General features: G+C 37.3%; 1 protein-coding gene across 1 annotated transcript in view; it reads right to left on the reverse strand.

Moving 5' to 3' along the window:
• Nucleotides 1–27,156, reverse strand: part of Cntnap2 (contactin associated protein 2) — a 1,802,334-nt gene that overhangs the window by 1,079,846 nt on the left and 695,332 nt on the right. Inside the window, 1 exon segment of the mRNA XM_051174658.1 lies at nt 26,203–26,350. Within this exon segment, the coding sequence (XP_051030615.1) occupies nt 26,203–26,350 (148 nt within the window).

Genomic DNA, 27,156 nt, shown 5'->3' on the forward strand with positions numbered 1-27,156 from the left:
GCACCACCTACTTTCCAGGCTGCCATTGTACTGGTCTTAGTGTTGATTACTCAAGAAGACACAGCCTGATATCACTAAGGACTTTTTTGTTTGTTTGGTTTGGGTTTGTGTGTGTGTGTGTGTGTGTGTGTGTGTGTGTGTGTGTGTGTGTGTTTCATTTTGCTATTTATTTGACTACCTTTTGACCAGAGCATGAAGGGATGTGTCTTGTTAGGACTCTGTTTTTAATTTTTGGCCCCTATTCCCTTCCTTTCTTCTTTTTACCAGCCTCCTCTCTAGTCCCAGCTAACTCCTGTATGGTGGAGAAATACTGAATGACAGATGCATAAAGTGTAGATTCCCATATAACTTAAGTCTATGGGCACAATGTTGAGGGCTTATCGAGATTACATCAGCATGTGTGGATGCCTTGCAAAGACTTGTCTTGATTAACTTAGCTGGAGAGAGAAGACTCACGTTGACTTCGAGTCCCCTTCCTTGTGGTGGCTTAAGCATAAGGAGGGCTGGGTGAAAAGATTTTGCTCTTGCTTGCTCACCTTGCCTCCTGTAAGTTTATCTACCCTGATGTTGCTCCCGTAACACCTGCCATTGCTACCTTCCCTTGCTGAATTTAAAATCAGGATTCTCTGGGCTGCCAGCATGGACTGGAGACCTTCGACTCTTTGGGAATCCCAGGTCTCCAGGACCTGGTTGGGGCTGCTGAGATACCCAGCCTCCAGGACTCAGCTACCAGGTTTGACATGTATCCTGCAGTCAGAGGTGTATGGTTAAACGACTCATACCATTTCCTGTGAACCAGTCTAGGAAGTCCCCTTTAAGAGACGTTAATTCTCAGTTCTGTTTCCCTACATAACTCTGCCAAATATATCCCATCTGCTTCGTAACACCTATATCCTATTTTTCTATTGTACTCCCATCCCCTTCCTTTTACCCCTCTTCCTCACCATTTCATGTCATAATACATGCATAGATAGACAGACATTAGATATTACATATGTACATATGTTTTTGTATATATTTAAATTTAAATTCCTTGTACATGATGTTGCATTTCTATTTTCTGGATCTTGCTTGCAGAATTATTTTCAACGCCATTTATTTTACTGGCAATGCCATTACGTCATTTCTCTTTATATTTGAGTAGGATTCCACAATGTATGTGTATATACCATATTTTCTTTGTATATTATGTGCTGATTGACATTCATTAGCTCCTGGGATTAGCACAGTGATAAAAGTGGATACTGTGGTATCCATACACGGTGGTTTACAGCTGGATTTTCTTATCTTGATGCCAGGATTGTGTCTTCATCCCTTAATCCACAGTAAAGTCTTAGTAAACATTATTGATTAATTATTTTTTGACCAAACAAAAGTGGCCAGAACTCCAAAGCATGACCTGAAACAAGATTATCTTAATCTCCTCTGTCACAGTCCTGCTATTTCATTTGCTTCATCTCTCGCTGTTCTTGCTTTTTCCAATATGTCTAACTCTCATTAATTATACAGATCTCAGATTAAACATCCCTTTCTGTACATAGCCAGGGAATATTTGCTAAATGAATGATGACCCTATTACCCCATTAAGCATATATTGATTGCCATAATTAGATCCCAGGCAGCAGACTAGGGCCTGGGGTTACAGAAATTGATATGAAACTCTCCTTGCCTTGAGGAGTTTCTTTCATATTTTGGAGACTGCAGTCATGTAGAGAGATAATTAAAGCACAATAGAAATGGAACAACAGAGAAAGGTACCTCCCGCTGGTCAGGTGAAGCATGAGAGAATCCTGCTGCTGTGATGATACAGCGTTGGTGGGAAGAGTACACACACCTTCCTCCTTGCAGGATAATCTGCTTCCTACCTGTCAGCTGTACAAATTAACACCGTCGCCTAACTGCTTAGTGGGAAGAAGAAATATCTACTATTTCAAAACATTACAGCAGGCTTTCTCTTATAGAGAGAATCTAACTAAACACTTTGAAAGGCCATTTACGGATGAAATAACAGACCTCAGGAAGTCGCTCACAGAGCCCTGTAGAACCACTTTCCACAGGGAAATGAAACACATGCCAGTACTGCAGTTGAAGGAGGTTCAAGATGAGGCCGAGGGATACTGAGACACAGAGGGGGATCCACTGTGACCCTGGGAGATGACAGGTCAGATAACATACCCTCCCATCCTGGGCCTGAAGAAATATGCACTCTCACACTTGTGCACATACACACACACACTATGCACGAGCATATACGGTGGTAAATATTACTTCTTTATGCTACTTTTTAACACAGAGATATCTGTTATTTGGTTTAAGAGCAGTCTTCTTTAGTATAAATCAACCCTAAATGAGATCTTCAGTCCCCAGTGAGAGCATGTTCAAGGAAAAAAAATGTAACCAAGGCTCTAGGCTGGAATACAATTTGGAGTCCTAGCCCTCCTTCTCAACTTTACATCTTGCTACTCCAGGCAAGAATGTATGGCTTCCATTCAGTGGCAAACATGTGCTTTGTGCTTTGGAGTCTACCTATAGCAGAACCATGCTGACTATGTGGAAATTAAGGGCTAAGTCTTAGTACTAGGTGACCTAGATGCCAGATTGCTCCTCCCGTGAGTCCCTCTGAGTTGGGTGAGTCTTTGACTAGACTGTAAGGTGGGAATCTCAGAACTCAAAAACAGTGACCCTGCAATATGTGGAATTAACTCGAAGACATTTCTCAGAGTATTGAGGCCCTGGGAAATGAAGCCATCAGTATATTCTTTACACCATTGTTCCCAAAGAGTTATATACCTTTTCTACTTCTGCATATCTTCCTGCTTAACGCACTTATTTGATTGTTTCAGGTAAATTTAGTCATCTTCAAAAGATGACAGTTTCCATGACATAAAAAGAAAGGAAGAAAGGAAGGAAGGCAGGGAGGAAGAAAGAAAGAGAGAAAGAAAGAAATAAGATTATGGCAAATACTTAATCTTCACCTCTACAGCTAAGCAAAACATACTTCCTTTAAATTGAAAAGCAAAGCCTACAAATACACTAAAAACAGCACTGAACTGGCTGATTTTGTTTCAGGTTAAAAAGAGATTTTTTTTTTCAGGTAAATTATTTCTTGAATTTTCTTTGATAGGACAGCGGCTGCAAGTGCAGACTTCCTTTTTAGAAGGTGTCAGAGTTCCTGTGAAAATGCTTTTTTGGGGCAGGGGAAATTATCCCTCTGTGACTGTGCTATGCAGTCACACTGTGCACACCCACCACTGGGAGTATTTACACTTACATTTAAATCAGTTAAAATTAAGCAATATAGGACCAGTCACCATGGTGTATACAATCCCAACACTCAGAAGACTAAGGCAGGAGCATAGAGAATTTGGGGGCTAACCTGGAATACATTGTTAAGGACCTCTGTCAAACAAAAGCAAACAGAAAATAAGGTTGAGATTTAGGTCATTGACAAAATATCTATTGAGCACACCAATGGCCTGGGATCAAAGTTTCATCCTTCTTGGGCCTCTACACGGCCATGTGGATGGATTTTTAATTCCTTTATGTGTCTCCTCTTTCTTTTCTCTCCTTTTGCTATTTTCTCATTCTCCCCTCTCAGAAACACCCTGTCATTTGTTCACCACGAAATAGATTTAGATGTGAGAAATACATTGTAGACTAAGTATGAACAGAGGAGTGTGAGACAGCCTCAGGGGTTTCTGGGCCTTAGTTTCAAGGGCCCGTTATAATCTTCTCCATTAAGGGGGAAAGTGAATCTGCAGATGTGATGGGCAGTCTACCTTCTCACTCACATGGTGTGCTTGAATGATATATTAAGATGAAATGATTCTACAGATGTCAAGAAGATTGTGGACCTATGAGGATTATGCTAGAGACACAGAGCCAGGGGGGTTCATGCGGGGGATTTTTAGTCTCTCGGTATCATTGTTGGTTTTACGTCAGGACTGAATAAAATTTTCCCACAACAGCTCAGTTCGGGGAACTGCTATGGATCATCTATAAGAGCACTGCTGTGTGCTTCTTATGGCAGATCCTCACCATCTTTGCTGACTGTCAGTATCCGTACTCTGTGCTCCGGATGAGGGTCTCTCAAGTTTCTGCTACTAATCCAGAATTAACTCATGATGCGTTTTCCTGTTACCATGGTTGGAACCTTAGGTATCACCAGTGGGCATGTATTAAACACTTTTCCCCCAGCTGGCACTGCTTTTGGTGGAACTGTCAGGAGGTAGGATGTAGCAGAAAAAGTGGGTAACTGGATGAGTCTTCAAAGGTTTGACACTATCCGCAGTCAACTGTGTGATTCTCTATTTCTTATCTGCCATGCTGCAAATAACTGTTGTATCCTGCAGCTGCCGTCATGGACAGGGTTGATTTGCCCTGTTACCCACACTGTCTTGGACTGAAACTCTCTGAAGCTAAGTCAAAACAAGTCTTTCCTAATTTGTCTGAGTCTGGTATTTTGGTCACAATGTTACAAAAGTAGTTAACGTGCCAGTCAATCCGCCTTTCCAACCCTGCCCAAGCAGATGGGGTACTGAGTCCTGAAAAGATGGGCGACATGTTTTAGGTTCTGTGGCTGGTTGGGAAGGATCGGGAACCCGAACAAACCCCCACAGTATGCACTGGTGTTGCCACTTTGTGCAATGTTACCTGCAAAACTTTTTGTGAGAAGCAGAAATTAGAAGACGATTGTAGGAGGAAAGTTACTTAGTTTCAGAGGCATTTAGAAGCCCAAGTATCATATTTCCCATTTGAAAGACTTGTACATCTTTATTGGTAGACTTCATAAAGAACTTGGACTTTGAAAACTTTCCAAAATTGCTAAGGGATTTGTAAGCTTCAGTTATTCTTTCCTTCATCTAGACTGAAGTAAAGTCAATCAAATGTGTAACAGTTGTGAAAAATGGGCTTATTCGAACCTGGTTTATTAAAGATAGGATAACAGACTTTTCTTGCTCATTTTTCTCTATTGGCTTATTTAATTCACTTGATCAGCTAAATATTTCATAATTACTTATGAAAAATATACTGCAAGAAGTTCTTGGGCGAAACAAGGAGGGGAGAGAGGGCATCTGTGCCTTGAGGAGAATCCAAGCCTTCTCTGGGGAATGGTGTACAATGCACGGTGGAAGTGTAAACTCTACAGAACAGTGCTGTTTCACGATAGGATTCGTCCACATCATTTAGCCCTTGAGATGCTATGCTGCAATTAAGTACTGCACAGTCGCTTATTAGTACTGAGAAGATTTTTTTTTTATGGCAGAAATGGACTACACTGCAGTCTATGGACCTTGGATATACAGGGGTATTTATCTTCTTTATCTTGGCATACAAATGAGCTTTGAACTATCTGCCCTGAAACTTCTAATATATCAGTATATCTCAGAGGAGTTTTGGCAATCTTTCACCAATAGTCACTCAAAATGTCCTTCCAATATTAGAACTACAATATACTTAATAGCTTTTCTGACAGTATCAACACTTTGCATAAATTATTATATTCACTGACACCATGCTGTGCTATGTCAAAAGGCTTTGATGACAGGCAACACAGAAGGGCATTTATAAAAGACTAGTTTTCCAAGTAATTTTTTTTATCTCAATTTTAAGAAGTTACTCTATTGATTGTATTTCTTACCATTTGTATTTCTCTTCTTCTCTTTATCAAAGTTATTGTAATTCTGTGCCAACCCACTTATTCTTGTCAGCCAATAAGACGATATAATTTAGAGAAAGTAAAATTAACATGATAGGATGAATATTAATATGATGTTAATGCCCCAAGAGGCTGCCACTCAGGCATCTTTTCCCAAAAATACCTGTTTTAACTGCTTTTACTCAACTGTACATTAAGTATCAGGTACCTTTCTTTCTGATTAATTTTGGAATTTCCATTAAGTTTATCTACGTATTATTTGTGTTTGTGGTTGGATGCATATGGCCATAGCTGCTGTGTGGAGGTCCCAGGACAGCTTGCAGGACTCCATTCTCTCTTTCCAACACATGGGTCTGGGGGGATTCAACTCAGGTCATCAAACTCCTTTACCCCTTTAGCCGCTTGCTGGCTTTTGCCTTCTGTTCTTAATAACAAAATGATATTACTTACATATAACTGAAAAATGGACATATTCTACTTCCTGGATTCAGTACATCTCGTCTTTTTTCATTTTTCTTCTGGAGTACAAATTATGTCTCCCTCACTCTGCCTCCTTACTCCATATTTGACTTGAATTTAAATTCACTTATATGCTAGACAAGCACTCTAACACTAGCAGCAGAGGATGATTACATCATCTAAAATGACCTTCTCCTCACTCTATAACCCAAGGATAGCCTGAACTTGGGAAACTCTTTGTAATGACTTGAAAGGGAAGTTGTGCCACTGTCCAGGCAGGCTTTGAGGTCCCATATATGCTCAAGCCATGTTCAGTGTCTCAGTTTGCTTCCTGTTGACTCTAAGTCAAGATGTAGGACACTTGGCTGCTTCTCCAGCACTGTGTCTCCCTTCACATTGTCCTGTCATACCGTGAGGATAATGAACTAATGCTCTGAAAATGTAAGCCACCCAATTAAATCATTTCCCTTTATAAGATATCTCTTCACGGCAAAGAAATCTCAACTAAGACACTCTTACTTCAGCCTAATTAATGAGTATCTGGGATTACAGATTTTTCCATTAGAGTTAAAAAAAATTGTTTTCATATCTGAGATTTTCTTGGTTTTCTCTCCTTCAAAAAATGTGCTGATAACAGAAAGTATCATCCTAGTATGTTCTGTATCCCTGATTATTTAAGTATCCTCTACTCTAAGTTCAAAGGATGTCTCTAGAAGGTCCTGATACAGTATACTCTTGACAATGTAAGGAACACAGGAATTAACTGCTTTTGTCACAGAAGTGACAAAGTATAGGGTAGTGTGCAATGTGCATAATTTTCTTTTTCAATGGTGTTCTTAACAACTTGCATTTCTAACATTTTAAAATGTTTAATTACTTTCAAAAAATGAGTCCTCAATAAGCCGTTTTCATTTTCCAAGCAAAATTTGATTTTGTTGTTTCATTACCCGTACCCCTTACTTTTTTTTTTTTTGTCTACCTCCTTTTCTCTTTAGGCTTTAACATTATGTGTGACTTTTTATACTTTTCCCCATTTATTTTTCTGTTTTCTGTTTTCTGCTTCATTATCTATGTCTGTTCTCATGGCTCCTTATTTACATGGACACAGACATAAGAAATTAGGATCCGCATATGAGAAAGAACATGAAACGTCTTTTTCTGGTACTGCCTCATCGCATATAATACAATATTCTAAAGTTCCGTCTATAACCCTCCAAATTTCATAATTTCACTTTTTCCATCCTTAAGCTATAGCCAAATGCCTCTATATCCTACCACAAAGACACTGGTACATCTGTGTTTATTGCTACAATGTTTACTAAAGCAAGGAGATGAAAATTTAGATGCCAACCAACTGGAGAATTGTCAATGAAAACATGGCACAGGTACATAGTCAAATTTTGCTCAGTTAGTTCACAATTTCATGATGGAGATCACTAATACTTACAAATTTTATTTGTCATCTTAAGTCATTGAACAAATAGAACTTTTAATGAGGAAATAAATAATAGATTCACCACTCTCTACATAACCCAATACAAGAAGACTTTAATGAGTTTCCTTCTGATCAGGCATGATTTAGCTACCAGTTGCCTGTGAGTGGTAATGGGGAACTACTTTGCCTCTTTCATACAGTTCCCAGACCTTCATCTGCAAAGTTAAGGATGCAATAGCACCCACGCAGCTCATTTCCTTCAAGCTATTTCAGGCTTCACAGCCCTATATCCTGCCCTTTGTGAAGGTAGGCATGGCAAAGGACCTTTCCTGCCAGTGTGGGCAATGATATTTTAAACAATTCTTTTTAAACACCATAGTTATTCTTTGTGAACATCAAGACCCCATATTTAAGGCTTAATAAGTACTAAAAATATGTGTGGGGTGTTGTTGTTAAAAAATAGGGATATGCTGGATAATAAAATCCATTTTAGAGATGAAAATGTAGGAAACGGCTATGCAGTGGTGGCGTGAGCCACAGTGAAGAATGGAGAAACCCGAACAACAGCAACAGTAATAATAATAATAACGGCTAATATCTGTATTTGCCTCGAGTCAACCACTGCCGCACATCTTGTTATTTACATTTTGTTTAATCCCCATGACAAACCAGTGTGGTGAACATCACAGCACCCATTGTGAGGCGGCAAAGGGAGATTTGAAAAGCTTAAGTAACCATCTCAAATCACTCATTAAATAAACATGGAATTTGCTTTGTCTCTAAAGCCAAGGGACCATCTCTTTTCATTACATCCTACCATTTATCAGAAGGGATAACGCTACACTTCAAAGTATGTTTAACACGAATAATCCCCACACATTCCATTCAAACCTGGAAGGTGACACTGTGAGGGCCGTGCTTGCTAATGGATTTTGTGTATGGCTGTGACATAGGAGGCTGCACATAGGTCCGTATTAGAGATGGGTGAAGGCACAAATTACTTACTTTGAAAATTAATAAAGTATCATTTTGCTCCAGATATACTTCTCACTGGCCATAAAGAATACAATTTTAAATATGCTCACTAGGAGCATTGTGTTCTTCAAACTGTTGTATATGCTGTGACATATGAATCCCAAGGAATACTAAGCTACTTCTTTGCATGTGGCATTCCAAATATAGACTTTATGCATGTGAAATGTAGAGGTTTAGGGTTTTTTCTTTTCAGTAGTATTACTAGCATCAGAAAATGTTTCTATTCACACAGTTTTACCGTTTCTTTTAAAAGTTAAATTAATAGGATGATATTTGAGAAATCATTATTTATAGCTGCACTGTCCACAGGTTCTCAGCTGGTCCAAGCCTCTGATGCTTCAGAAGAGCAATATCGTGACCGAGCTTGGGAGAGATGAGTAGTGACAAGGACGCAAGTCAGATCCATTCCATAGACAGTGGGTGTGTACATATGCCATGGACAGCAGAATTATGCAGTGAGAGCTCAGCAGACAAAACCATGAAGCTAGCCCATCAGGGTCATCCAATGGAGGAGGACCACACGCAGGGCTTTGGGAGTGCTTGCTTTATGAATAATCACTGTCCTTACTGTAAATTCCCTGTGAAGCCACAGTGCTGCCTTTCTATGGTAGGATTTATCCATAAAGCAATGTATAAATCATTAAATGATCACACATTCCCCAATACACTGGTATATAGGACAACTCCCCCCTCAGCAATACGTGATTCTGACAAGAAAGTAATCTCACTCAGCACCCTTACTCTCTCAACCAGGTCTTTGCATAAACTTAGAAGTCTGCCCCTCTGCAATTATCTTTCTTGACAGACAGTTGGTCAATGTTAGTATCCAGGCAAAGAGATCTTAATTGAAATGTTCACAGATGCCCAAGGACAATAATTATGGCATGTCTAAAGTTGTGGAGCCATAGCTCTCAGAGAGATAGAGATCACGAGTGTCCAGGATTCATTCTATCAGCAGATAGGAAATTTCTGTCCCAAATTAACCTTACATTAATCTTAAAGCATGCCTATTCTTCACTTGCCAGTCTACCAACAACAGATCTGTGTCTTAGAATTGTCATTGGGCACTGTACCCTCCCTGTCTGGTCATGGTTTTGTTCCTATGGTCTTGACCCTTTGTTGCCATGGTAAATTACTGAGTTCCTTATCAGTTGCTCTAGGAATATGTTTTTGACCAATGAATGAATTTTTTTTAACCACATCAAGTCTTCTGAAGAAGCAGATATTTTTTAGAATACAAGATGAAACTAGAAGAAGAAACAGAGAAGTTAGAAGTAGGTCAGGATCATTAGAGTACAGAAAGAACAACGAAGAGCTCAAGAAAGAGAGCATGACCCTTTAAATTGTGTGTGAAGTTACTACAGAAATCTTGTATTTCTTCCTTTGGTTCACCTTTGGTACCCTGGGTAAAGCTGGAGCTGGTCTCATAGCCCTTACATATACCCAGTTCCACAAAGGAATAAAATGGTATGGTGCTGAGTTTGTCTTAGCATTTCTCAAAGAACAGTATGTTGGGGAATTGGAACTAAAACTAACATACACATCTGAATGGGTAAGCCAATATTCAAATAATATACGATTTTCACAATGCATGTTGTGTATATGTATATGTGAGTGTGTTTATGTATGATGTATAGGTGCACATGAGTGAACATATACATTTAAACTTATGTATGTGTGGAGGCCAGGGGACAATCCTTTGGTCCTGTTAAACTTGCTTTTGGGAAAAATTCTCATTGGCCTGAAATTCAATAAGTAGGCTGGGCTGGCTTGACAACAATGCCTGGGGATCCATCTGAATCCATTGTATTCCAAACTAAAATGTGACAATGTGATGTACATATTTGCAAGTGGAGTGTGCAGTGTCTGCTACAAAGAACAAATGGTGAGCTCTAGTAGAAATTCATGTACTTTCCAGTAGTAGGATTTCAAGTGTTTGTGATCATACCACCACGTTTGCACTTTGCATGGGCTCTTGGACTGAAATTGTATCTTCATGTTTGCAAAGCTAGTATTTTGCTACTGACCTAGCAATTTCCCCATCCCAGAAATTAACAGTTTTACTAATAAGTAACATGTGAATTACTTTCCAATTTTTATACTTCAAGTTGATGATATTTAAATGCATATTTTCTTGTGATAAGAACAAATCATGGTAACTAACTTCTGAACAATTTTAAGTGCTTAACACATAATTGTGTGCCAATATATTGAACAGAAAATTACAAGGGCTTATTCATCTTGCTTAACTGAAACTTTGTGCCCATTCATTCATTAATTCATTTACTCACTCACTCATAATTCCTCATTGTCCTCTCCTAAAAATGGCTAACAATGATTATTTTAAACCTTGGGTTGATAAACTTGACTGTATTTATGTAAATGAAACAATGTGTTGGTATTATTGTGGTGGTTATGTGCACTTGTGTAAATGGATGTTTGTTGTATTGCTCTGTCACTGGCCACTTTATTTTTTTGAGATAGAGTCTCTCACTGACACAGAACCTCACTCAGCTGGTTACCTGTGAGCTACTTGTCTAAGCATCTTCTATACTAGGGTTACAGACCAATGGAGCCACGCTTGCCTTTCTACATGGATTCTTGAGCTATAAACACAGGTCCTCACACTTATACAGAAAGCATTTTGCTCAGTTTTACATCTCCCCATTCTGTGATTTTTGGAGAATTAGTGATGAAGTTATGAAATATTAGCACTATAAAATATATTTTAAAAATTAAAGACTATTCATAAGGTAAAATATCACAAATAAATGTGGCTGTCATCTTCACGTACTAGCTGCACTTTTTGTTAAATTCTAAGGTGGAAGAAATATTGCATCAAAATTGTATAAATATTTCATATTCTCACATATGAAGAATGGATGGGGTCATAAGCCAATGTGTATATGTTTCCATGGGCTTTAGATCCAGAGAACAGCAAGGCCTTCCCCTAGTCTGAATGTAGACAGTATGCATTAAGTATGAAGCATAATACCCAAGATTTTATAAGGATAGTCTGAGAGTACTCGCTCTCCTCCCCCGGCAGAGACTCCCAACCAAGAACAGCTAATCCCTCTTCTTGTTCAATCTTATGTGAAAATAGCGCTGAGTCTGGGCTGTTGCTGTACCTCTGCCTGAGCAGAAGGCCCGCCCACCCCAGCTTTTCTGTACATGTCAGCCATTTCTTCATTCCCAATATGCCTGATCAAGTTGAAGCCATGGAGGTCACGACAGTCATTTTTAGTTGTCATTAAAAATTCTTTGATTAATTTTAATGGCTGTTCAACACGGTTTATTCAACTACTCTCCTTTTGTCACAGTTGCCAAATACATTCTTTTTGGGGGAAAATCCTAACTGGAATATATCAAGCTTTAATGAGACATAGATTTCTTTTGTTCCTTCCCAACTGTCCTTTGAAAAAAAAAACATTTTGGGGACAATCAATCAGTATGCAGATGAGTGTGCTATTGTGATGATTATTATACTCACTAGCCAAATAAATGAAAAAAACAAAACAAAACAAGTTTTTAACCTCAACTCTTTGAGGTACAGGAGAATAAAATGATAAAATATTCGGTAGAGACTGGAGAGATTCACCTGAGACACATTTCTTGTGTCCATGGAGAACTACACTGGAGAGCTACTTGCCAGTGGAAGATTTCTACAAATAAATAAATAAATAATGAATAAATAAATTGGAAATCTTCATTTACTTTGTTAAAACATAAATAGCCTTTATTAAAGCAAAGATTTGGGATGCAGTTATTTCAGTTTTCTGTTTACTTATTCTGTTTCGGGGAATAAGGGGCCTTAGTGTTGTATGTTAAGGTGAACATTTCCTAAATAAGAATGGAATGTATGAAAAAATATGAATTTATTGTCTATTAATGAAACACATCTGCACATCTATTATATTTCTTAGTTTTTTTTTTTTTTTGATAAAAGTTAAAAGGAAAGAAGTAGCCATGTAAACAGCCCTAACCCGAGTTATGTGAAGATGCCTTTAGCCTTGTCCTAACCTCAGGTGTAAATCCCCAAGGAGAAAAATGTGATATTAACCAAGCAAATATGTAGTTAAACTGATCCTGGTTGGAAAGATAACTAATAAATCAAAAGGAAGGCACTGGCCATTAATAAAAATAAAGAAGATATTAGCATTAATACATGAGCATAGTGGTTTGCTGTAAATAACACATACTGGATGAGAATTCAAGGGTTTATTGTTCTTACTAATACCCACTCTGTCAAGTTGTAAGGGTGTCTACTGTTACTCTGTACACTCAGGTGATGAACATTGTCAGTAACCCCTTAATACCATAACTATTCTTGTCACTAATCTCAGTGTGGGGGTTATGCCTCCTACACATTTCTAAGTCACTTCTTTGTGTATTTTTATTTTCTTTCAGAAGGCCTGTCAATGGAGTGAGTCAGTTACCACATGGCAGGAAAGCTTCCTTTAATCCAGCATTTTGTAGATTTGTCCTGCAGGACACATTTGGCAACATCTGGAGTTGAGCTTCATATGCAGCTGGGGATCTGCCATTTTTGCTAGTTTTGTTGGCAGAGGCAAGCCCAGAGATGCTGTAGAAAATTCTACAATGCACATAATACTCCTTCATTTCCCCAGTTAAGGAATTATCTATCAAAAGCACCAACGATCTTAAAGAAGAGGATATTTGATCTGTACTGACATTGGGTTAGTTAAAAAAAAAAAAAAAATAACATGATTTGTTTTCAACCATTTTCTTATTATACAGAAAACATATAAATTTAGACTACAATTGAATGAATGGCATACATTACTTTATATGTCATATAATCAACATATACATTGTGTGAGTGAGTGTGTGTGTTGCCTGTGTGTGTGTGCGTGTGGCATGTGCAGATATGCACGTGAGTACCAGGGTGTGTGTATAGAGGTCAGAGAGCATTGGATGTCAGTTCATGCTTTCTACTTTATAAGATACAGAGGGTTTTTGGTGCTTATTGCTGCTTACGCTAGGCTAACTAGACCTTCAAACTTCCAGAAATTGTTTTGTCACCGCTTTACACTTCAATACAGGAACATCGAGACTATTTACTTGAACTATGTACCCAACATTAGGTGTTTTCTGGTGATCTGAACTCAAGTCACCACACATCTTTTGGGAGTGCTACCTTTATAATTAATGAAAACACCAACAAAAATCTTCCCTTTAATAGACAGTTGAAGCATGCTGAATTTGGGGTAAACAATTATCAAGGTGATTTCTTGTCATTGACCATCTTTCAGATGGCATTGAACTCACTCACATATTCACACCAGTCTTTGCAAACCAGACAACCCTCATGAAATGACCTGGGGGTGGCAATTATCTTTTGCATAAAATGACGATGATAGAAAAGGCCTTTCTCCATAATATAAAAATACCTGTAGTTCAAATTTTCAAAGCGACAGGCTGCAGAAGAGGGATGTCAAGTTGAAGGCCAGTCTTGGTGACTTGTGAGAGAGATTCTGCCTCAAATCAAATGCGCCCCAAAGGCAAGATATATAATTCAGTGATGGAGCTCTAGGTTCAGTTCTCCTTACCACCGAAATCAAAACCAAAGAAAGCAAAATCCTACTTGTATCAGTTCTCGCAGTCAATGTGTTGTGTGTTGTATGACATACAAACAGGCTTAATGTCGCAAGTTTAAAATAATATTAACTAATGACGTGGTTTTATAGACAAAGTTGGCAGCCTGGAGGAAACAATGCAGTATGGCTCTTTGGACATGGTTGATTTGACTAAAGCTAGTGGTAATATAACCCACATGGTCAAAACTACACTTATAAATCAAAGCTCTTACAAATTTAGGGAAATAAGAGGCTAGGAGACTGTGGTATGATGCCTAAGAGTGACGCTGTTCGCCTCCCACCTAGGAAACAGGAGAGCCTCAGTAAGGACTGCATGCTCTATTCCCAACTCTTCTCATGAGGATGTAGTCACCAAATCAAAATATCCCCTTCTTCAACCCCAAGACACAGTTCCTGATGATCTCTGAGGAGTGGGTTCCAGATGCTGGCCAGGGGACACCTTCATTCAAATAAGTCTATCACAGAAATGCTAAGATGTTTACGTATGTACCCTAAACAAAGTCATCCTCTTCAACATGTTTTGTAAATAAACTCTTTTTTCCTAGTGACACTCAGGTTTGGGATGATTCAGGGTAAATATTCAAAGTAAGAGTGCCTTTTTTTTTCTTCTGATATTATTAATTCATTTTGGCTGGAAATAAAATAGAGCAAGGCACTTGCCTTGATCCCTCTTTGTCTGCTCGAAGAAGTGTGAAGATTGGAAAGGCTAACATAGTAATATTTTCAACATAGAATATTAAATAAGAATTATAATTTTAAAAACTCATAATTGTCTTCAGACCTTAATAAAACAAATGACACTATTCTAATAGAAGTATTTTAAAAAATGTTTTAAACAAGTGCTAATTCAAATTATTTAAATTGCTGGATATTTAAGGAGTGAACACACTAGATGATTATTTTATTATATTGTTGCTTTTAATTCATGACAATGATAACTACCTGCATCGGTATTTATTCTTGTCTGGCTAGCCAACATCAATAGGTTACTAAGACTAACTCAGAATAAAAGCTACTAAAAGAATCTCATATATATTTACAGTATTTTTATTTTTACTTCTTTATTTCCTTTCAGTGGACAGGGATGCTTGATGTTTAAATGCTGACAAAGTTTATCTCTGTGACATAGACTTTTCCTGCTTTAACTATCTGGGTGAGCATGGCTATGTTGCATGCAGAAGGTTAAATTTGCGAAGACTTGGGGGTGCCTGGGAGAAGTATTGACTGTGATAGATAAACCTTCTGTTTGCAAATGTATGGAAAGCTTCAGCTATGTTTATTTGTGAGTTATTCCCCAGTGCGCCTCATAAAAGGTTCAGACATTTCATCTGTATTAGGCTTTTGGACAACAGGAAGGTAGACAGTTACTGAGGTATTCCTTACTGAACATCTTCTGTATAATCTTATAGCGAGAGCTGGCAAGCCATATGATGCTTATGTTCATTAGAAGACCCAAAATCATATCACCTGTGGATCATTGCTTAGACGGTACAGAGTCACTGTGGGTAGGGAAGAAAAATCAGGGGAGACCAGCAGGAGAAAACATTATTAAATATCAGAGAAGGGGCAGGGCTAGAGATCATTATATAAGGTTCCTAGGGTTGTAATTAACTCTTTTATGCAAGTCACACAACCCTGTGGATTTGGGTCTCATTAGAAAAAAAAAATATTTCTTGGTAGGTCTTTAGGGAGCTTCTTAGCCTTAACATTCTGATAGACTGCACATGTGGATCTTTCTGCATTAATCAAAATGCATATTTATAAAGCACGCTGAGTATAGTTCTCTTTCAGTACTTTATCAAATAGCAGCAATAATATATGTAAACTTCCATTTTTGCTTACTTTCCTTGGAAAATTATTTTAATGAAAGACTTTTGGATAACTGTAGACAGTAAAACTCACATCATCTCATTTCCACGACAGGAACAAACAATTCATAATTCAGAAGTACGGAGGAGCTTAAATGCACTTTATTCCCAATTTTTTACTAGCTATTTTAGTTCTGTTGATTTTATAAGTCAACTTAACTTTTAAAGTTCTTGAGAGCAAATTTAAACTTAGACTTCTTGATAAGCAATGTAATTTTCACATCTAAATCAGTGTTATGCTAAGTAGGTCTTCAAATGCGAACTTGTACCCAAGGAGAAGGTTACATTCACATTTTCATCAAGCCATTCAATAGTAGCTGTTTTACCAGTGCACAAATTCACACAAAAATAATTAAATAGTGACAGCCTATCTCCTCACAGACATGAAAAATCAGAATACATATGTTTTTTTCTGATTAACCTTTTCCCCCACTTTAAATGTTGTGTTCAAATGCTGTAGAGGATTGAGACCCATTATGAGACTGACTTGTGAAAAACCATAATGCAAAATAATGTCATTATCTTTTAATATATTTAGCTGCAATTTGTCATTGCTGAAACACAGCATGGATAATATGCGTTTATTTTTCATAATATCCCAAATATCAGAGTACTCTCAGAGTGACTTCTCTTGCTTCATTTTCACTACCAAAGGAAGACATGAGTGTGCCTATCTATATTTATATGTATTAGAAGGCATATATACTCCTTTTTATTACACAACATTCAGGTCCACTTTGAAGAAAAATGCACCACCTTGGAAGTAATTCCTGTTATGCAGGAAGTTCATTCATTTTTATTATTTTCTTAATCTAACTGCATGGGAATCTCACAACCCCGCATGTCTTGTGTAGTTTAACACACTAACTTGGTCATGCTACCCACTGATTTTCTGGGATCTAGTGTTAGAAGCTACCACTTATTTTTATTTTGATTTACATATACTTTCAAATTGATCTAAGAATCAAGGCTGAATAAATCAATATGTAACATATTTTCTCTTTAATGATAGCATAGGTATGATTTTATATATTAAGTCTCATGAAACTACTTGAATTTATATTAACTACAAATAGCAGTATTTGACTTAAAATATAAGTGAGTGAAAGAAAGATTTATTTGTTGGCTTTATGTAGCTCCGTTAAAGTACTATTAATGCATTCAATTTGCCAGTTACTTAAACATTTTGCAGGTCAGCAAAGCATCATCATTCAAGAGTCGATCTAACAATGCCTGGGTTTATCTCAGAGGTAGAGCAATTGCTGAGCATGTATAAGATCCTAGGTATAATCCATAGCACCATGATACATATGTGCATGTGTAGATGTACATACATACATAATTACATACATACACATACATATGTTAATATATAATACAATATAGTGATATCCTTCTTAGCCAATAAAATAATTTTGCATACCTGCTCAGATAATTGTTACATGTCATTAAGACCATAAATTACATTGACATCATGAATACCTGATATTAGTTCACTCTAGTCAATATTTCTTGCATATTTTTTTAAGGCAGGGTTTCTCTGTGTAGCTCTGGCCATCCAGGAACTAGCTGTGTAGACCAGGCTGGTCTCAACCTCACATGATCTACCTGCCTATGCAGCCTGACTTCTGGGATCAAATGTGTTCACCTCCACCTCCAGGCAACTTACTTGAATATTTATATTTATATAAATGCTAATTAATAAGACATGATTGTAATTAATGTCCACTCCTGCCTGTCCTACCCATTATCTTACAATCTGGGGATATTTGGGGAGATAATTCATATAAATGAGGAGAACACAAAAGAAGGAAGATATGGATTATTCCAGAACTAAAATAATTCTTAGTGGAGATTATATATGAGCTGTATGTTGCAAGATAAGAAAAGTTGGCAAGTTGTAGTGAAAGGGAGATATTTTCTAGGCAAGTAGAATAGCCTGTAGGAACATATGCACAGATGCATGTCATTTCTGTGTTTGGAAACACAAATAGTTGGAATTAGTAGAGCATAAATTGTAATACGGAAGTGGCTGACTATAAGACCAGCAAAGGTGCCTCGTGGGTGGAAAGAAATTATAATTTCTTTTATTTAAAATTTATCATATTTTGCTCTTTTTTATATTTCAATAAAACCTCATCAACAAAAGCAGGATTTGAGCTGAATTTTTTTATCTACATGCTATACTCAAGGCAATATACAAGTGGGCTTTATTATATTTTTTATTGTTTGAAAATTTCATGTGTACATATAATGTGCTTTGATCAAATCTCCTGGAATTCTTTTCTCTCCGATGTCTCCCTCATCAGACCACTAGTTTTCCTTCCCAACTTCATGTGTTCTTTTTTTCTTTTTAAGCTGAATGAGTCTACTCAGTGATACCTGTATGAGTATAGGCATATGATCATCCACTGGAGCACAGGTAGTCCTCAGCATTCACATCCCTGAGGAAAATTGACTCTCCCCAATTCCACCAGACATCAGTTGCCAACAGCTCATCTGGTAGGCGTATGGTTTCATACAAACACAGGGAAAGTTTATTTCAAATTAATTTTAGACTTCCTAGTCAATGTAACCTTATCAACTTTCTTTAAGCACAGATGTGATCTGATCAAATTTGCATTCTGGGGTAAATTAGCAAAACACTTTATAAATAGTGTAATGTAAATTGTTCATCAAGTTGATTAATCTTTATAAAAATGTATTAATATGCTAGGCAATATTAAAATAGTTCATTTTAACTACAGACTCCATTTTAGCAAGAGGTAGCAGTAAAAATAAAAACTAGTTTTAGCTATTGTATGAATTAATCATCTGAAATATTCTTTTATCTCCTTTTTGTCACTCTTTCAAAGGTGGTTGGCTGGCTTATACTTTATCCCATTACCCATGCTGATGAATTTGTCTTGTGAGTGCTTCTATTACCAGATACTTACTTGTCACCTTTCAAAACATAATCTTCTGGAGGGCAGGGATCATGATTTAGTTGTTTGCAAATGCCCAAATATATATGACAATTAGTAAATGTTCCATGACAAAACCAGAGAAATCGAGAACACAATACACAACTGTCAGGGTCCTCTGTCTCATACAAGATTAAACATGCAACTTAAACAAGACAACATAGGTTCTCCTTTAGAGCTGTTTATATCTATGACCAGCTACCAAACCAAGCCCCCTGAACGTGGGTGTCAGTTAGGAGGCCTGTGCCCCCCACGGGGCCTCTGGTAGTGGATCAATATTTATCCTTAGTCTACGGATGGACTTTGGGAGCCCACTCCCTATAGAGGGAAACTCTCTCAGCCTGAACACATGGGGGAGGTCCTAGGCCCTGCTCCAAATGATGTGACAGACTTTGATGATTCCCCCCATGGAATGCCTCACACTCCCTGGGGAGCTGAAAGGATGGGGATTAGTAGGGGGCATGAAAGGATGGGAGGGAGCAGGAACTGGGATTGATATATGAAGTAAGATTGTTTCTAATTTAAATAAAAAAAAGAATTCAGTTTGCTTTGTTTACATAAAAAAGAAGTGTATATAATATTTTCAAGTTCAACTTTTATTTTCATTTATCAATCATAGAAAACAATAAAAATATCTACACATGAAAATTTGAAATATTTGAATATTTACTATTATGTGCTAAAATATTTTATAAAACTAATTTCTTGAGTGGCAAAAAAAAAAAAAAAAAAAAAAAAAGAAAGAAAAATCTCAGCCAATGCACACTGAGAGTGGAGGCCATCACCTCAAGCTTGGGTAGATTGTAGACAATGTGTATCTCTCAGAACTTCTAAATAAAATGTGCTGTCATCTCTATTTAAAATGTCTCCTCTGTGGAACAATGGATAACCATATTCATAGTTCACTGCTTACTGTTCATAGAATTTTCTTACAAAAGCCCTTGTGAACAAATCCATAAGTACATGGTAGTATTTTCTTGTCTTGGTTGAACGTATCTATAGGAGTTAGCTGTGGTCCCTAGAAGAGGATGCTGTTATTGGAAAGCAGATGTGATATTGGATCAGAATAAAAAAAGATGAACACAGTATGGCTATATATATATATATATATATATATATATATATACACACACATACACATACATACATACATACATACATACATGCATACATGCATACATACATATAAAATCTTTCTATACCTGTGTCAACTTTTTACCACAGCTTTCACAAGGTAAATTATCTAGACTTCAGAAATTAGTCATCCGCGCTAGGGTACTTATCATAGTGCGATAGTTTGTACTCTGGATTCTCAGTCTAAAAGCTAATCTAACAGATGTGAAGGCTCTGCTTAAAAACTAATTTAGAATTTGCTACAGGAAATCATCATCACACTGCACTTGTCCTCTGTAAATGGAATGCTTATATAAGGCAGCTACACATGGCTGTGCTGAATGATTAAATGGAGCCTTAGCTTTGGCCGTACCTCCGAAATGGCTGGTGTGTCGCTGCAGAATTAAGGCCAAGTGAAATGATAGAGGCGGTCTACACCAGTAAGGTTTTAAAACTATAACATGACTTTGATTCTCTTAACTTGAACGAAACTGAATGCCGATGACACATGGCGAGTGAATTTGGAAGCCATGAATTGGAACCTAACATTATATTAGGAAGAAGCCTGGAGCAGTGGACAACATGAAGGCTGCAGAGCAATGGCCTGGAAATAAACTCCTTCATCTGGAGTAATTATAGACAACTTTTATCTTCATCCTTGGAGGAGCCTAAATTCTTAGATGTCAAAATGATCACGGGAGAATGCAGGAAGCAAGAGCGTGGTGCACAAATGTGCTCACTCAGCACACTGTTTACACTGCTTTCTCCCCTTAGCTTCCCAATAGGAAAGATCCCACACAACACTGGCTCAGCATTAGCTGTGGGTGTCTGCTTCTGCTTCCACCAGCTACTGGATGAGGGCTCTAGGATGGCATATGAGGTAGTCATCAATTTTAACCTTAAGGTAGCCTCTCCATTATTGCTTAGATTCCACACAGAGGGATACTCTCTCATCCTAGACACATGGGGGAGGGCCTAGACCCTGCTCCAAATGATATGGCAGACTTTGAAGGCCTTGCCCTCCCTGGAGCATAGAAAGGGGATGGGATGGGGGTTGGGAGGAAAAGGGGAGGAGGGTGAGGGAACTGGGATTGATATGTAAAACAAGCTTTTTTCAAATTTAAATAAAAAATTATCATTAAAAAAAAAGAAAGAAGTAAAAAAGAAAGATCCCAGATAAGCCTTCAAGGCTTGTGTAGAAAGATGAAAGAATGCATTTCTCCCTTCCACTCTAGGCTACAGTTACCTGGGGACACACAGAATTTCTACCTACTAATAGAGACAAATGGGAGTCTGAGCTACATTTCCCAGATTTCCTTTTCCACTCTAAGACAAAGACAATCCTGCAGAGTACAGAAGTTTAAGGTAAAGCAGAGTCATCTAAAGGTTCATTCTAGTTTAGATTTCAGTATATATTCCAACTTCTGGAAAGTTAATCATAAATGTGCCACACACTGTGTTCTTCCAATGAATGTAATTCACTTGTTTCAAATGTGAAATGAATGCATTTCACATTAAAAAAAAAAAAAAAAAAAAAAAAACAAGCAGTAAAGACTATGATCTCTGCCTTAGGTATGTTCAGAGAAGTGGGTAAGAAGTGGGTAGTTATTACCTATTATGCATTGAAGAGTTCCTAGGATTATGAAGTTGTTATTCAAACAAAGGGAAAAAGAGCTCCAAGGCTTTCATTAAAAATTAAAAAATAAATAAGTTACAGGTTGTTTGGATCACAAACAGGCATGGAAGGAAAATACCAAGAAGTAGGATGACTTTCTTCTTGCAATTGCTTAGTCTAACATATAGTCAGTAGTCACGTTATTTAAACTCGAATTCAAAAGGATTTTAAACAGTTACAAAGTTAAATATTTCAGTTGTCATAGTTGGATGTTGAATTCTTTGATAAATACCTTTGGCTATTCCCACTGGTCCCTGGGGCAGGTTGGGGGATATTTTCAGGATGTTGGATAGTGCTACTCTAGAGTTTATTCTCTTAAAGACTGATTTGCAACCATCATGTTGGTGCTAGTATTGCTTTATGGTTTGCAGAAACAAAAAAAAAAAAAACCCACAAACTTTCAAACTTTGGTTCAAATCTAGAAGGTTGCTTTTGTTTTTGTTCTTTTTTTTTTTTTTTTGCTATTCTGAGAGACCGGAATCAGCAATTCATCTCCTGGGATGAAAATCAATGTGTGAGCAAGGCCACACCAACCAATGGTTGAGTTGACTCCTCTATTTTGCTGCAGCTTTTGGTTGTTGCAGCATCCCTTCATAGGCGATCTCTTCACCCTCATTCTGGCCTCCTTGGCTGCAGCTCCTCCTCTTCTCCAGGCCTGTAATCTACCTCACTGAGCCCTCTTATGCATGCTACAATACTTGTTACAAGACTGTAAGGCACACCCGCAAACTTAGTTTTAGCAAGATATTAGGATTTAAGAGTCAGGTTCTAATGCCTTTGGGGTCCACTGCCCAAATGATTATGATTCCATTTTTCATTTTTTATCTTAATTTAATGCCATGTTTCCACTTCTTATATACTGTACTGATATATATTGGTATAAATGTTAACATTTATAATGTTTGCTCCATGGAAGGCTTCTCTTGTTAATGTCTGGCCTCCTGTTTTGCTTCAGTTATTTCTCCTTCCAGCCTTGTGATTGTCAAAGGCCAGTTATGATAGAAAATCCCCCGAGGAAACTGGTTCTACATCTTACAATTGGACTTGCTACAGCTATAGAACACGTTGTTGTATTCAAGCTATGACTGAGAAGACTCCCTCCCTTTTATTGTGGATTCTCAAATGACCTCATTTATAATACAGATTTCAAAGTGATTATTTTGAAGGAAAAACATACTAAAAATGAGATACATCTACAGATCATAACAAAGCATGTGTGAGAGACAGAGAGAGAGAGAAAATTAGAGAGAAAAATCATTTTAAATCATTTAAACTGATATTAAAAACAAACAAACAAACAAATAAATAATAAATAAGGAATGCACCCTGAATGTGAGCAAGATATTTTGAATATAAACTTCAAAGAAAAGTGAGGGCCACAGTAATGATCCACAATCCTAACCTCTCTAAAAGTCAGGGAAATCATCGTTAAAACTAAATGAGATATAATTAACATGTACTAGAACTTTAAATTAAAAAAAAAATAGGCTGGGTTTTTAGAGAAATGGGAATTCTCACAGAGCTTGTTAAGATGTAATGGACACACACACACACACACACACACACACACACACACACACAAAATACCATGCCCTCTCTTGCATGTTCTTTACTAGGAAGGCATGAGGGAACACCTCCAAACTGCAGATAAGAAAATAAGGGCATATTAAAATGATAATTCTACCCAAGGCTCATTTGGGGAACTCATGAATTTAAATGAGTATGGTATGATCAGCTTATAGGCAGACAGCAAGGAAGAAGGGTCTATTCTCCAACAACACATGCTAAAAGCTTCCATATACATTGGAGTAGAAGTGCCCAGTGCACATATGCACTGCCTATTTAATTTCCCACTTTCAACAGAAGAAGTGGAACAAATCCCATGAGGATTTCATACAGGTAATCATATCCACTTTGATGTCAACATAACAAGAGCCTTGTCACACCTGGAGGGCAGAGTCCCACAACTTTCTATACATATCTATACCACACACACACAAACCACAACTCAATGTTTATTAATTTAAATATTTATATTTACACAATAGAATAAGAGTGAAAAATAATACCTCAAAAATATGGCTACTTCTAACAAACATTTTAATAAAATAAACAAGTCTGTCCCCTGTGTCCTTGGATACCATAACACACATTAGGAAGGACCTTAGTTCATGTAGAGGTTCTGTGTTAGCTTCTCCTAAAGATCTAACTCATTTACCTGAAATGCTACATTCTCCCAATGAGCTAAATCTATCCCTCTTTTCACTATATGGAACATATAGATATGTATACATGTATGTAATATGATGAGCATATAAAATTAATGTATGAATATTTAGATAATTCCCAAGACCACTTTATTGCATTCTTAAGAGTTTGTCTGTGAATTGAGAATCTATTATTTCATTATCTCTGCTGATACTGCTTACTAGATTCTTTGCAACTAAATCCTCACAGACACGAAAGCTTTACATATTCTTTATTATAAAATATTAACTTTTCCATTAATTTTAAGAAGCCTTATCAAAAAAGGAATTTTGCACTTCATGGTTCTAGTGACTATGTTTATGGATCTGTAAGAATTGGTAGGGAACAGTATAATGGGCTATTACTTGCAGAAAACTAACACACCAATTCCCCGCCCTGTCCATTCCCAACATTTCCTTTCCTCTGAGCAATTGGCAGAAAAGGCAAAAACATTTCCTGGGATGATGGGAAAATATAATACTGGAGATTTAATGTTACGAAGACAGTATTTTCAGATAGAATTTATATTATCCAGAAGCTTCAAAAATGTAGCAATCTTTAAAGTGACTTTGGGATAGCATGAATTCACAAAGAAAATAAATGAAAACATATCTTCTTAAAAAAATATATCCATCAAGTTTGACCTGAAGGAACTTCTACATATAGAGTTTTAATGTGGTTGAAGTCCTCTGTAGGCAGGAGATGTTAACACAAACACGGGTAGATAAGTAGTCCCAGAAGAAAGGTAAAGAGGAGAGAAGGAAGAGAAAAAGGAAAGGAAGAAGACCACAGAAGAGAAAGAGAAATACATTAGTCTCCTATCTTTTATCTGATGTTTTGATTTCCATAGTTTCAGTGTCCCACATTCACTATTTCCAAAAAAGTATTCAATATTAAATTCCAGAAATGAAAAAAGAAACCCTTAAGGTTTAAATATCTTTAGTTACAGCATATTGTTTAATTGTTCTATTTCATTAACATTGCAAAACTCTTACCACGCTTAATTTATACACTAAACTTTGTCATAGATATGTGTGCATAAGAAACAGCAATATAGTTAGGACTCAACACTGCTACACCTTTAGACACTTATTGATACTCTTATTGAAAATCTTGGACCACTCTATTGCAAGCAGAGAAGACAGGTAGCAGCCTTCCATTCCCCTAAATCCACATATTGGGTCCATTGGACTTACCTGTCACATAGTTAAGAACTTTTTAAGGATAGGGATTAAAACATAATTAAATGAAAATAAACTTTTTCTTGGAAATTAAACTTACTAAAATGTAAAATACAGCTGGAATCACAACCCAGGGGTGGAGGACATTTGCCATCAACCCTAACAATCTAAGGTCTTCATGACCATATGGTAGAAGGCAACAACCAACTCCAAATAGTGTTGCTCTGACTATGTACATATTCTGGACATACCCATGCTTACACACAAGCATACACATAAATAAATAAATATTTTAAATCCTTACAAATTCCAGTTTTAGATTTGTAAAGAAAAATGGCAAGTCCGGGAGACTCGGTTAGCCAAAGGGAGCCTTGAAAATGGGTCTTAGCCTTTCACCAAAAGCCAGAAGGGTGGATTTTAGGTAGATGGCTTATTTTTAAATATTTAATAGGTTTAGTCATTTTAATGAATAAACTTCACTACTTTAGTGTAGTGAACTACCTCCTTCACTTAGTGCAATCTTTTTAAAATAAAATTTTTGACAAAAGGTCTCATTCATCTCAACTCATAATTGACACAACCTACGCCATTGAGGATGACTTTGAACTTCTGATTTTTCTTCCTCTCCATGCCTCATGCACTGCTTGTAGTCATGAACCACCACATCTAGCTATGAGGGGCTGAGAACAGAACTCGGGACTTAGTGTAGACTAGGCAGTCTTTGACCTCCTCAGCACTCAGTTAATGTATCCTTATATGTGTCTATGCGTCATACATTTCTATCTTAAAAATAAGGGAAATAACCTATTTAAATAGGGAAATAACACATTTAAAAACGTGTGAGCTCATTTTTAAAGTGTATAAGCAACTTTAAAAAGGTTTTTGCTATTTTAACAGAGTTGACTCGTGGTACAAGAAAAAAAATGTAAATTTGATACTTGACACTCACAGTAAGCGCAGCCGTAGACTTCTGCACGCAGCCCTATGTGGCCTTCTCCATTCCAGTCTAGGGGCACAATGCGGACATAACGGGCAACAATGGCGTGCTGCAGGTCATGCCGGACCACACTATCAGAATTGACGTTTCCAGGGAAAGCCTGCAAAGGAAAATGCATTTGAAAACCTGTGAAGAACACCACAGTGACAAAGGTGTGCTTTCTTCTCTGGTGATGAAGTTACATCTTCTTACATCAGAAACAACATGGAAATAAGGCCTTTCATTCCTTTTACTTAAAAATTCACCATTTCAGTGCTTTGGGGAGATAACTAAGGAGGTAAAACACTTGCCATGCAAGCTGACGATTGAAGATCGAATCCCAGAATTTATACAGAATTTATCCTCCAGAGAGATGGGATTCCCCAGAGCAAACTAATTAGGTAGACTAGTAGAAGTAAGCTCCTGGTCCTGTGACAACCTACCACTGGGAATAAAACGATGGATGAAGAGACCAAGACTCAATGTTGGACTTCCACACACATGTAAGTACACACATGTAACCTCACATATGCAGACATATCCAAACAGCACACACTTTCACATTTGTAGGGTAAAGAAAAAAAATATTATTTTAAGTGGAAAAAATAGTCCAAATTGACCAGATATCCTTTTATACACAAACATATCTTCAGAAAAAGCTACCAAAGGCTCTATTGTCATTTTACATGATGGTGTCAGGGACAGGTGAAGCAGGTGAGTCTTCGGTGACAGCCTACATCTGAGAAACCTAGAACCTCCTGAAGGCAACCCTTGGGTGGTTTGGTTATTCAGCCTATCCTCTGGTTCCTTTGTTAAATAACTGGAAGAGTATTAACCAGCACAAAGGAATCTTAAAGGTCTGTGGATAACTGTGTTTAAGAGTTAACCATCAAACCAAAGCTGCTGCAAAATTTGAGAAGTGTAGGG

Source organism: Phodopus roborovskii, unplaced genomic scaffold (genome assembly GCF_943737965.1).
Source record: "Phodopus roborovskii unplaced genomic scaffold, PHOROB, whole genome shotgun sequence".
In the NCBI taxonomy this organism is placed as follows: Eukaryota; Metazoa; Chordata; class Mammalia; order Rodentia; family Cricetidae; genus Phodopus; species Phodopus roborovskii.